General features: G+C 37.2%; 1 protein-coding gene across 9 annotated transcripts in view; it reads right to left on the reverse strand.

Annotated features, from left to right (window-relative positions):
• NSD1 (nuclear receptor binding SET domain protein 1) overlaps positions 1-14,163 on the reverse strand; it is a 142,719-nt gene that overhangs the window by 120,518 nt on the left and 8,038 nt on the right. Inside the window, exon 1 of one of the 9 annotated variants that reach the window (XM_074313419.2) lies at positions 8,830-8,944. The exons of the other annotated variants lie outside the window; for them this stretch is intronic. Within the exon in view, the coding sequence (XP_074169520.1) occupies positions 8,830-8,835 (6 nt within the window). The 5' untranslated portion in view covers positions 8,836-8,944. Of the gene's footprint in view, positions 1-8,829; positions 8,945-14,163 lie in introns of those variants that run through there. 9 annotated transcript variants of the gene reach the window in all.

The raw sequence follows: 14,163 nt of genomic DNA on the forward strand, positions 1-14,163 counted from the left end.
ACACTAACAACAAACTATCTGAAAAGGAAATCAAGAAAACAATGCCATTTAAAATAGCATCAAAAAGAATTAAATACTTAGGAATAAACTTAACCAAGGAGCTGAAAGACATGTACACTGAAAACTATAAAACACTGATGCAAAAAACGGAAAAAGAAACAAATAAATGAAAAAGACATCCGTATTCATGGATTGGAAGACATAATATTGTCAAAATGTCCAAACTACTCAAAGCAAAATCCCAATGGCATTTTTTACAGAAATAGAAGGAAAAAAAAACTAAAATTTATATGGAACCACAAGCGATCCCCCAAACAGCCAAAATATTATCAAATAAGAAGAACATAGCAAGAGGCCTCATACTTCCTGATCTCAAATCTATTACAAAGCTACAGTAATCCAAAGAGACATAAAAACAGACATTTTGACCAATGGAACAGAAGAGCCCAGAAATAAACCAGTACATTTACAGTAAATTGATCTTCAACAAGGGAAAGCAAGGATAGTCTCTTCAATAAATAATGCTGGGCAGAGGGATAGTGGATGGGGGGAGGGGGGTTCACACAGTTTGAGGGATATAAATGATAAACGTCTAAGTACTGCTTTGTCTAGTGCACCTGAAACTAATAAAAAATAAAATAAAATACACATTCTACCTTAAAAAAAGAAAAAAAGAAAAAAAAAGAAAACAAACAAATAAATAAATAAATAAATAATGCTGGGAAAACTGAATGTCCACATGCAAAAGAATGCAACTGGCCCTTAACTTACAACATACAGAAAAATCAACCCAAAATGGATTGAAGTATTAAACAGAAGACCTAAAACTATAAAACTACTGGAAGAAAACAGAGGAAAAACTTCTTGACATTGGCCTTAGCAATGATTTCTTGGACGACACCAAAGTACAAGAAACAAAAGGAAAAACAGACATGTAGAACTACATCAAACTTAAAATTAAAAGCTTGTGAACCACAAAGGAAACGATCAGCAAAGTGAAAAGGCAACCTATGGAATGGGAGAAAATATGTATAAATCATGTATCTGATAAAGGGGTAGTATCAAAGTATCTAAGGAGTTCTTAAAACTGAAGAGCAAAAAACAAATAATCTGATAAAAAATAAGCAAAAGCTCTGAATAGAAATTTTTTCCAAAGAAGACATACAAATAGTCAAAGACGTATGAAAAGGGCTCAACACCACTGATTATCAAGGAAATGAAAATCAAAACCACAATGTGTTATCACCACATCTGTTACTATGGCTATTATCAAAAAAAAACAAAAGTGTTCATGAGGATGTGGAGAAAAGGGAACCTTTGTACACTGCTAGTGGCATTGTAAACTGGTACTATGGAAACCAGCATGGAGGTTCCTCAAAAAATTAGAAACATACTATCATATGATCCAGAAATCCCACTTCTGAGTATATACCCAAAAGAACTGAAATCAGAATCTCAAAGAGATAACTCCCATGTTCGCTGTAGTATTCACAATAGCAAACATTTGGAAACAACCTAAATGTCCACCAACAGATGAATGGAAAAATATGGTATCATACATTGTAAACATAAGAAATGCCACTGAACTGTATACCTAAAAATGGTTAACATGGTTAAATTTAACCTCAATATGTTTTTTAAAGTGTCTAGCTTCCTAAGTATTTTTTAAATGGAACATTGATATGTAGTATGAGAAAGTGAAAAAATAAAACATTACATTACTTCATAGCTACACGTGCACTGGAGTTGTTTATTAGCAAACAGATATGATGTAAAAGTCAGACAAAAATAAATCCTCATACTAGACAGAAGTTAACATTTGGCTTTGAAGTACAGGGCAGATTTGCAGATGACACTGCCTTTCTATTCATATTTTTAAGCCAATTGACATGTAGAGTTGAGAAAAACTAATAATCAGATTTCTACCTCTTATTTTAATCTCCCATTTACAAGACAAGAGTCCGCTAAAAATACATTATATAATGAACAGTGCCCTCAGTTCTTTGCAACACAGGAAGCAGCATAGCAGAGAAAATGCCCTGAAGCCAGATGACCCTGGCTGGAATACCAGCACCAGTTTCCCAGTGATTTGGGAAAACACTTAGTCTCTCTAAGCGTCCATTTCCTAACATGTAAACCTGAATTAATGGCTATGCCTAGCAACTCATGGGGTCATTCTGAGGATTAAATGAGGTAATACTTATTAAGTGCTTAGTACAGAGCCTGGCTGCCTGCCATATTGTACTCAATATATGTTCAGTATGATAATTAACAATAGCAAATACCCACCATGTGCCATGCACTGCGCTAGAAGTTAACTTTCAAAACATTTTATAGATTAAGAAATTAAGGTTGAGAGGTCACTTGTCTGACTAAGGCAAACACGAGAGTCATTCTGGTCTCAAAGTCTACAAAGTCTACATTCGTTATACAATCCCAAGCTGCTTTTCAATATAAGATACTTCACCCATCTTTGTCACTTAGTCATTATTTGTCAACTGAGGGGAAGTTAACTAAATTACTTCACAATTACTAAAGAAAAGAACAAACATAATAAAGTTAAATACAATACTAATAAATGTTATTTTTTTAAACTGTAGTAACAATTTTAACAAATCCTCAGTAACAGTGTGGAAAGACTTATGACTTTTTTGATGAGATTTAATCTATACTTTGTCCTAATGAGTAGCAGCCAAAATTAAGAAACAGGTTAATACTAGACAGAAAAATCAAGAGTTCACAAGCAAATACAAATGGAAAAAATATATAATTTCAATCATTTAAACAAAAAAAGGGATAGAACTCAAGGAAAGTGCTAGACCTTGACTACCCCCTTCCAATTATCATCCTGTCCTGGTCAACATTCCCAGTCTAATCATGCCATATTGAACTCCTTATTCTCCCAAAGCAGCAGCTATTTCAAACCTTGGAATCCTAAACCTAGCCTCGCTCAGATTGTCCTGCTCTAACTTCCACCACATTGTCTTAAGAATGCCTGACACGCAAACCATCACTGAGTGATAAAGGAATGTACTATGTCGCGGTTAATGTTAGCAATTTTCAAAATGCAAAAGTACAATAAAATGGACTTCGTAAAGTTACTTTCAATTGAAAACTTAGAAAGTAACTCCTATTATAAAACTAATCACATAAAAATGAAGTCAAACTCATTCTATTAGGACAGTATTTACACTGACACCAAGACAAAGACATCACAAGAAAACCATAGACTAGTATCCCTTATGCATGAAGATGCAAAAATCCTCAAGAAAATAATACCAACCCAAATACAGTGACATATAAAATACAGTGACATGAACAAGTGGAATTTATCTTAGCAATGCAAGGCTGGTTCAAAGTAACCCACCCAAAAAAATCAGTCAATGTAATAGATCATATTAAAAGAATGAAGAGGGCTGGCCCGATGGCTCAAGGGGAGAGGGAGGTAAGAGGCGACAAGGGGGAGGGGGAGGAGGGGAATGGGAGAGAGGGGCAAGGCTCATAACACCAGCATGGGCCAGGGAGCTGTGTCCAACGCAACTAGACTGAGAAACAACGGCTTGAACCGGAGTGGGGGGGGGGGGAGGGCAGAAGAACGGGAGAAAAAAGAAAAATAAATAAATAAATAAATAACGAAATGCAGCAGGGGAAATATGATCATCTAAATAGATGAAAAGATGTTTGACAAAACCTAACACCTATTCATGATAAAAAACATTCAACACGCCCCTTCTAAAACCCTCTTGGTTCGTTCTGGACTTTAGAGATCCTGCAGTAGCCCATCCTGCAGTGGCCTATCCTGCAGTGTGGCCCAGCCAGGCTCCAGCCCGTCCTCAGCATCCTCACTGGATGTGTGGAATCCACTGTCAGACACACCTCAAAATTTCTAAGAGATTACACTTAAAATGGTACTTACTAAAGTGTGTATGTGAAAATTCATCAAACTACACAATCATGACATACACATTTTTGTTTTAAAAAGTTTGTTTGTTTAAAAATAAATTCAACAAACTAAGAATACAAAGTACCTTCCTCAATCTGAAACACTCAGACAAAATCATACTTAATGAACAACTGGATGCATTCCCCCAAGATCAGCAGTAAGACAAGGATGTCCACTCTCACCATTTCTATTCAACATTATACTGGGGATTCTAGCCATGAAATTAATCAGGAAACAAAAACAAAGTACTAGGATTACCAAGGAAAAAGTAAAACTATGTCTGCAGATGACATGATATTATATATACAAAAATCCTACAAAATTTTTCAAAATTTATTAAAATAAAGGAATTCAGCAAGATTGCAAGATACAAGATCAATATACAAAAACACATTGTATTTCTATACACTAACAAAGAACCATCCAAAAACAAAATTAACAATTCTGTTTGCTATAGCATCAAAAAATAAAACATTTGGGGCAGGCCCGGTGGCTCAGGCGGTTAGAGCACCATGCTCCTAACTCCGAAGGCTGCCGGTTCGATTCCCACATGGGCCAGTGGGCTCTCAACCACAAGGCTGCCATTTCAACTCCTCGAGACCCGCAAAGGATGGTGGGCTCTGCCCACTGCAACTAAGATTGAACACGGCACCTTGAGCTGAGCTGCCGCTGAGCTCCCGGATGGCTCAGTTGGTTGGAGTGCATCCTCTCAACCACAAGGTTGCCGGTTCGACTCCCACAAGGGATGGTGGGCTGTGCCCCCTGCAACTAGCAACGGCAACTGGACCTGGAGCTGAGCTGCGCCCTCCACAACTAAGATTGAAAGGACAACAACTTGACTTGGAAAAAAGTCCTGGAAGTACACTGTTCCCCAGTAAAGCCCTGTACCCCTTCCCCAATTAAAAAAAAATCTTTAAAAAAAAAGTACAATAATTATTAAAAAAAATAAAAAAATAAAACATTTAGGAATAAATGTTTAAAAAGGAGCACAAGACTTATACACTGAAAATTACGAAACACCACTGAGAGATATTAAAAAAGACCTCAATAAATGGGAAGGTATCCCATGTTCCTGGATTGGAAACAATACGATGATGATAAGCCCCAAAGTGATCTACAGACTCAACACAATCTCCATACCCTTTTTTGCAGAAATTGACAAGCTGATCCTAAAATCTGTATGAAAATGCAACAGAAAAAAAAAAGCAACAAAATGCAACAGACCTAAAATATCTAAAACAATCTTAAAAATGAAAACCAAAGTTAGAGGACTCACACTTCCTGATTTCCAAACTTACTACAAAACTACATCAATCAAAAATGTATGGCACTGGGCCGGCCCTGTGGCTCAGGAGGTTAGAGCGCCGTGCTCCTAACTCCGAGGGCTGCCAGTTCGATTCCCACATGGGCCAGTGGGCTCTCAACCACAGGGTTGCCGGTTCAACTCCTTGAGTCCCACAAGGGATGGTGGGCTCCACCCCCTGCAACTAAGATTGAACACGGCACCTTGAGCTGAGCTGCCGCTGAGCTCCCCAATGGCTCAGTTGGTTGGAGCGCGTCCTCTCAACCACGAGGTTGCCAGTTCGACTCCCACAAGGGATGGTGGGCAGCGCCCCCTCCAACTAGCAACGGCAACTGGACCTGGAGCTGAGCTGCGCCCTCCACAACTAGGACTGAAAGGACAACAACTTGAAGTTGAACGGCACCCTCCACAACTAAGATTGAAAGGACAGGGCCGGCCCGGTGGCTCAGGCGGTTAGAGTTCCGTGCTCCTAACTCCAAAGGCTGCCGGTTCGATTCCCACATGGGCCAGTGGGCTCTCAACCACAAGGTTGCCAGTTCAATGCCTCGACTCCCGCAAGGGATGGTGGGCTCTGCCCCCTGCAACTAAGATTGAACAGGGCACCTTGAGCTAAGCTGTCTCCCGGATGGCTCAGTTGTTGGTTGGAGCACGGGCTCTCAACCACAAGGTTGCCAGTTCAATTCTTCGACTCCCGCAAGGGATGGTGGGCAGCGCCCCCTGCAACTAAAATTGAACACGGCACCTTGAGCTGAGCTGCCGCTGAGCTCCCGGATGGCTCAGTTGGATGGAGAGTGTCCTCTCAACCACAAGGTTGCTGGTTCGACTCCCGCAAGGGATGGTGGGCTGTGCCCCCTGCAACTAGCAACGGCAACTGGACCTGGAGCTGAGCTGCGCCCTCCACAACTAAGACTGAAAGAACAACAACTTGAAGCTGAACAGAACCCTCCACAACTAAGATTGAAAGGACAACAATTTGACCATTGTTCCCCAATAAAGTCCTGTTCCCCTTCAAAAAAAAAAAAGATTGAAAGGACAACAACTTGACTTGGAAAAAAGTCCTGGAAGTACACACTGTTCCCCAATAACATCCTGTTCCCCTTCCCCAATAAAATCTTTAAAAAAATAAATTAAAAAAAAAAGTATAGCACTGGCTAAGGATACACATATAAATCAACGAAAGAGTAGATTTGAGACTCCAGAAATAAATCCTTAAATATAGTAGTCCCCACTTATTCACGGTTTCACTTTTCTTCAGCTTCAGGTACCTGCAGTCAACCATGGTTCAAAAACATTAAATGCAAAATTCCAGAAATAAGTAATTCATAAGTTTTAAATTGCATGCCATTCGGAGTAGTGTGTGAAATCTTAAGCCATCCTGTTCCAGCCATCCCAGGAATCATGTATTTGTCCAGCATATGCGTGCTGTATACACTACCTACCCGTTAGTCACTTAGTAGCCATCTAGGTTATCAGATTGGTTATGAGAGAGAGAGAACACATTCATGTAACTTTTATTACAGTACCTTGTTATAATTGTTCTATGTATTATTGTTGTTAATCTCTTACTATGCCTAATTTACAAAATAAACTTTATCACAGGTATGTATGCGTATGTATAGTGTACATAGGGTCTGATACTATCCATGGATTGATTCAGGGATCCACTGGGGGTCTTGGAATGTACCCTCTGAGGATAAGGAGGAACTACTGTATTTTCAACAAGGCCAAGATCATTCAATAGGGAAAGAATAGTCTTTTTCAACAAATGATGTTGGGACAACTGGACACCCACATACAAAAGTTGGGCTCCGACCTCACGTCATAAACAAAAATTCAAAATGATCAAAAACCAAAACGTACGAGCTAAAGATATTACTTTTAGGAGAAAACATAGAAGTAAATCTTCCTGATCTTGGATTAGGCAATGGTTTCTTGGATATAACACCAAAAGCATAAGCAAAGAAAGAAAATAAACTCAACTTCATCAAAATTAACAACCTTTATGCTTCAAGGATACCACCAAGAAAATGAAAAAGCCCACAGAATGGGAGAAAATATTTGCAAATCATAGCTAATATATATCCAGAATATATAAGGAACTACTACAGCTCAACAATAAAAAGTAAACCAATATTTAAAAAACAGGCAGCGGTGGCCGATTCGCTCAGCTGGTTAGAGCGTGGAGCTAATAACGCCAAGGTTGCCGGTTCATTCCCTGCATGGGCCACTGTAAGCTGTGCCCTCCTTTAAAAAAACAAAGAAAATAAGCAAAGGATTTGCAGACTCGCCAAGGAAGCTGTACAAATAGTCAATAAGCACATAAAAGGATGCTTGACATCATTAGTCATCAGGGAAATGTAAATCAAAACCACAATGAGATACAGTAACACTTGACACTCAATAGGACGGCTAAAATTAAACAATAATAACAAGTGTTGGCAAGAATATGAAGAAATTAAAACCTTCATACATCGCTAGTGGGATTGTAAAATGGTGCAGCCACTGATCAAAAGTGTGGCAGTTCCTCAAAACGTTCAACAGTCACCACATGACCCAGTAATACCACTCCTAGGAATATACTCAAGGGAACTGAAAATATATATTCACACAAAAAAACCTGTTCATAAATGTTCATTAAAAGCATTCCTCCTAACAGCCAAAAAAGTGGAAACAATATGTCCATCAACTAATCAATGGATAAACAAAATGTGGTATATCAGTACAATGCAGTATTATTTGGCAATATAATGGAATTAAGTACTTATACATACTACAACATGAATAAACCTAAAAACGTTATGCTAAATGAAAGAAGTCAGACACAAAAGGCCAAAGGCCACAGATTAAGATTCCATTTATATGAAATACCCAGAATAGGTAAATCCACAGACAGAAAGTAAATTAGTGGTTGTCAGGGGCTCGGGGAGGGGAGAATAAGGAATGACTGCTGCTACAGGGTTTCTTTTTGGGTAAAGAAATGTTCTGTAATTAGTGGTTTTGTTTGTTCAACTCTGTAAATATACTAAAGCCACTGAGTTGTCCCCCTTGAGACGGTGTATTTTTCAATAATTTTTAAAACGGCAGCTACTATGTTTTTTTAATTTATAATTATACAAGTAATATATATTTGAAGTTGAAACACTGAAAAGAATTCTTATGTAAAATGATGTAAATGTAGGATGTTGATTTAATTTTTAAAAGTCCATGCTTTTACAACAAAAAATACCTTAGAAAACTTTTTTTAAAAAGGGAAAAAGTGGGGGGTGGGGGGTGGGAGATGAAGGTAAGGGGGATCAAATATATGGTGATGGAAGGAGAACTGACTCTGGGTGATAAACACACAATGGGATTTATAGATGATGTAACACAGAATTGTACACCTGAAATCTATGTAATTTTACTAACAATTGTCACCCCAATAAATTTAATAAAATTAAAATTAAAAAAAAAAAAAGAAGTGCAGAGAAGCAAAAGATGAATGTAAAAAAAAAAAAGGGAAAAAGTACAAAATATCTAAACTCTGGGTAATTTGGGTACCAAATAAAAGTTTATTATTCCTTTCCCCCTCAGCTATAAGAAGTACCTTCATTAAGAATCCCCACTGGGGAATGGCTGGTTAGTTCAGTTGGTTAGAGCATGGTGCTGGTAGCACCAAAATTAACGGTTCGATCCCCGCAGAGGCCACTGTGAGCTGCGCCCTTAAAAAAAAAAAAAGAAAGAAAGAAAAAGAAGAGAAGAATCCCCACTGAATCCCAAAAGATTCATTTGTACACCCATGTTCATATCAGCGTTATTCACAATAGACAAAAGGTGTCCACTGACTTGATGAACAAAGAAAATGTGGTGTTACATACAATAGGTTATCTTTAAAAAGGAAGAAAATTCTGACATGCTACAACATAGGTGAACTCTGAATACATTCTACTAAGTGAGATAAGCCAGTCACAAAAAGATAAATACTATATGATTCCGCTTACATGACATATCTAGAGCAGTGAAATTCAGGGGCAGAAAGTAGGATGGTGATTGCCAGGGGGTGGGGGCTGGAGGGTGGGAAGTTGTTTAATGGATAGTTTGTTTTTCAAGATGGAAAGCATTCTGGAGAATGGTTGCACAAAAATGTGAATATACTTAAAATTACTGAACTGCACACTTAAAATTGAGTAGGATGGTAAAGTTTATGCTATGTGTATTTTACCACAATTAAAAATAAAAATTAAATAAAGAATCCCCATTGAAATAGCCACATTCAATATACTGCTGATTGGGAGTGTAACTATATACACTTTTTTAATGGGGAATTTGGCAATATCTTTCAAAATTATAAACATATTTAACTTTGACCCACAATTCCACTTCTGGAGATTTATCCTACAGTTGTATTTGCATACATTCAAAATTGCTTATGTGTACGGTTATTCACTTTCAGCAAAAGAATGTCTGAATTAAAAACGTCGCATACACTTATACAATAGAACACTATCCAGTTGTAAAAAACAACGTGAAAACTATGTTCTAAAATGGAAAGATTTCAATGATATATTTTTTTTAAAAAGTCAAGATTAAGGGTACATAACAATCCGCTACCTTTGTCATAAAAAATGATGGGAAGAGGCCACAGGAATTGAAGGTGTTAACCGAGCAGACAAAGTACAAGGGTGCTTCACTGGTTACCTTTTTATATTTTTGAATCACATACCTCTTCAAAAATTAAATGTGAAAAAACAAAGTCCACTAGTTCAGCTTAAAAGTGAAAAGTGGTTCATTACAGGAGACACTTGTATACTTAAGCTAATTCTCCTTTAATTAAACTATTCATTTGTTTTGTGGATGTGGTAACCAGCCCCCTGGATGGCCCCCAATGGTTCCCACCTCATGGTATTCAGGCCCTTGTGTAGTCCCTTCCCAAATTGTGTCCCCTTGGATGTTCCTGCTTGGTCCCTCCTCCTCTCTTGGTTCATTCACTCTGGGGGAAGTCAGGGACAAAATGAGCAGCCCTATGGAAAGGCTCACATGGCAAGGAACTGAGGCTTCCTATAGCCAGCAGCCACGCGTGAGCCATCTTGGACAGGGATCTTACAGCCTTCAGATGACTGCAGTTCTAGCGTCATCTCAATTGCAATCTCATGAGACTCTGAGCCAGAACCACCCAGCTAAGCCACTCCCTGATTCCTAATCCTCTGACAATGCTTGTTTTAGGCTGCTAAATTTGAATGTAATGTGTTAGGCAGAATAGATAACTGATACAGAGGAAAACATTCTTTCCACAGTTCTAAGAATTTATGTTTTCAACAAGGATATTAAAGGCACTATAAAAAATTATCACCAGCATAGTACTAGATATTAAAATAAAATCCCTATTAAATCAATAAGACTGCAGCAGATATTTCTTCAAATTTTTACAAGTCTATAAAATTCTATATCAAATATATAGAAGCATAATAAGCTATGAATCAATTTTTTAAAAAAATCACTCCAAACCACAGATCTGGCTATACTGAAAATGAAACTTCAGCTGTACAACTACAGAAAATCATTAACTAAAATGAAAAACAGATTGAGAAGAAATATTTATACCCAATGAGATAAAAGGGTAACAGCTATAAAACATTAAAATCCAAACAGATAAGTCAGCAAAGGATATAGACACAAAGGTCATAGGAAAAATATAAACAGTAAACTAACAGAAATCATTTTTGATAATCAAGTTGTATTAATTAAATCAACCTGTGGTAGAATTATATACCTATTTAATAAAGAAAAAAAATCAATGCTATAAAAATTGGCTTTGTTATCCAAGTGTGGAAAATGCTAGACTCATACACTACTTAGATCTGTGCAAAATGGTACAGTCCTTTTGGAAAGCCATACAGAAAAGAAGTAGGTACATCAAGAGACACAAAAAATTTAACCCATTTCCCTGGTAATTCCACTATGAACAGTTTATCCTTAGGAAAGAGTTCCACATACTTTACTATGAAATTAGTAAGGTACCTTTCAAAACTTTACTTATAACTCTAGTCTACTCCACCACAGAACTAATTTCAGTGGTTTAATTACCTGCACTACTATATAACACTTCTGCCACAAAGCTCTACTACGTTAAAAAGAAAAGCACTTTAAATGTAGAACTTTATTGCTTCTCTCCAACTGCTCTGCAATTCTTTACAGATCATGGCATGGTGAAGTGTTGTTCTTTGATATACTAATTATAAAAATAGATTCAATACATTGTCAATTGAACCAACTACAATGTTAAAGAAATGACTTTGAATGTAAAATTCCAATGACAATTACATGACATCAATGTCTGTTATTTTTACTCGGTACAGATATAACCTGTACATCACCTACTTTCACCAGGGATTTCAACAGTTCCAATTACAATATCAAGAGAAATTAGATGGGGCAGCCACTTGGCTCACTTGGTTAGAGTGCAGTGCTCTTAACACCAAGGTTGCCTGTTCAATTCCCACATGGGCCAGTGAGCTGCGCCCTCCACAACTAGAGCGAAAACAATGACTTGACTTGGAGCTGATGGGTCCTGGGAAAAAAAAAAATCAGTTCCCCAATATAAATTTTTTAAAAAGAGAAATGAGAAATGACAAGGGGAATATACTCTCATAATTTACAAAGAAAGACTACCTTCAGACTCTTCCTAGTATACTAGGGGATATCATATAACCAGTAATTATTTTTAATTTAATCCAAAATGGATTTTATCCTTCCAGCAATCTTTAATAGAATATTATGGCATTTTACATAAGGTCACTGGAGATGTGGAAAGAACTTTAGAAGCCTTAATAAAGAAATTTCAACTAATACCAGGAACAAACACTAATATCTGTTTCAATTTATTAAGGGGAAACCTGAATAAGATTGGTGTATTATAGCAACGTCAAATCAATATCCTAGCTGTGATATTAGATGTTTTTGCAAAACATTACCATTGCAAAACGAGGCAAAATATACAAGGGATCTCTCCAGATTCTTAAAAATGCATGTGGATCTATATTAACCCCAATAAAAATTTCAATAAAAAGAAAAAAAAGAATGGAGATGTATGCTCATATAACAAGATGTCCCTAACATATTAACCAAGATATCGAATAATACATCTATTAAGACACTTGTGCTACCAAAAGATTTACAAAGAAAATTCTAATAGAATACCAACAGTGCAAACGAGGAAGTATATGGGGGTGACAGAAAAAAAGACTTTTACATTCTATTTTTTAATTTGACTTTTTTTAACCACGGATATTAATTACTTTTCTAACTAAAAAGATTCATAACAATTTCTTCAAAAGGCTGCACTTGAGATCATTTGAAAAGTTTCAGGAACAACTGTTAATTGAAAGTCAAACCCACAACCAGAAAAGAGGCGGGTCTCTTTTCAATGGGCTTCCCAGAAGGTGGAAATGAAACATTTATATCCCTAACAAAATACAAGCAACAAAAGCAACAACGTCATAAAGTTACACCACTTAATAGTTAGGCTACAGAAAGATACTGATCCTACTGCACAAATTAAATACTCCTGATTATCAAACAAAAATGGATCAAATTCCCAATTGTTAAACAAAAATAAACTGTCAACAGTTTAATGTCCTTATCAATTAGCAAGAAAAGAGTTTTGGAATAGAGACAAAACTAAAAATGCAAAGATGTTTCTCAAAATTCACAGCTCTTTCAAATTGCATTTGGCTCTTGGCATATAACAGGCATCACTTAATGAGCTCCTCCTTCAGAACTAGTTGCTTCAAATAAATTATCTTTTACACCCTCCTCTCAAGCAACCTTGCATGTTAGGTATCAGCCCTAATTTAGAAATAAGGAACTGGGCCTCAGAGAGATTAAAGGAACTTCTCCAAATAAACAGGTAGCACAGTATACACTGAGATGGGTCCAACATAAAATCATTACGATTTAATATACTTAATTAGGAGATTGAAAGTGAGAAGCGAGAGAAAAATTAATGCTTGAGATATTAGGGAGCTCAAATTCAAAGGCCTTAGAAATTGAGTGCATAAGGACATGAAGGCAAAAAACACCTCTTAAGTTTTGAAATTTGGTACATTGAAGACGAGAGCTGAGATTCCATCCATCATCATCCTAATCTAAAATTTAGCCCCCTCATCTCTGTAATAGCACCATTCATTCTTTTACTCAATAAATATGAGTGTCTAATACAAAGAAGGCACCATGCTACACATTGTTAAGATGCAAAGATGAAATCAGACCAGGAAGATGAAGGCCTGAGCCAGGGGACAGTATGAAGCAAGGCACCACTAACAATCCAGGATGACCTGGGTATAGCATATGATTTGGAAAGGTCATGACGGGGGTCCTATCTATTGAAGGACATTGAATTTGGGCTTTATTTGGTAGGCAAATGAGGAGAGGAATAGGCATTAAAGATAAATCAGAGACCTAGTATTTCTCATTTTCAAGGCCAAAAGTAACTTTGTATAAGATAGACTGGAGAGAAAAATTGTATGAAGATCAGTGATAAAGACCTCATAGTAGAATGGGAATGAAAAGACTGAAGAGATATGTATTATTGAGAAGTAACATAAAAACTCAGCTCTATAGCAAGGCATACAAGGCCTATCTTTATCTCCTGACAACCCCACTCTTCCCAGATTCCCATCAAAGGATTTCTTGAAACTTGTATATGCTATTCCCTGTTACATACAGCATGTCTCTTCTCAAATTATATACAACCCCTCTGTGAAGTTCGTCCTGATTACTCCAGGCATGCCTCCTCCACACTCCTCCAGTACTGCATCGATAACACCTCCCAAACCACTTAGTATTCTGTATTGTCATTGTTGACACTTGTCTTCCCCACACAGTCAAGTTCCTTAAGAACACAGACTTTCTTTCATACCAGCAGTGCCTAGCATGGAGGAGG

The sequence above is a fragment of the Rhinolophus sinicus genome, chromosome 5, assembly GCF_057876585.1.
Source record: "Rhinolophus sinicus isolate RSI-liver-muscle chromosome 5, RSI-T2T, whole genome shotgun sequence".
Classification (NCBI taxonomy): Eukaryota; Metazoa; Chordata; class Mammalia; order Chiroptera; family Rhinolophidae; genus Rhinolophus; species Rhinolophus sinicus.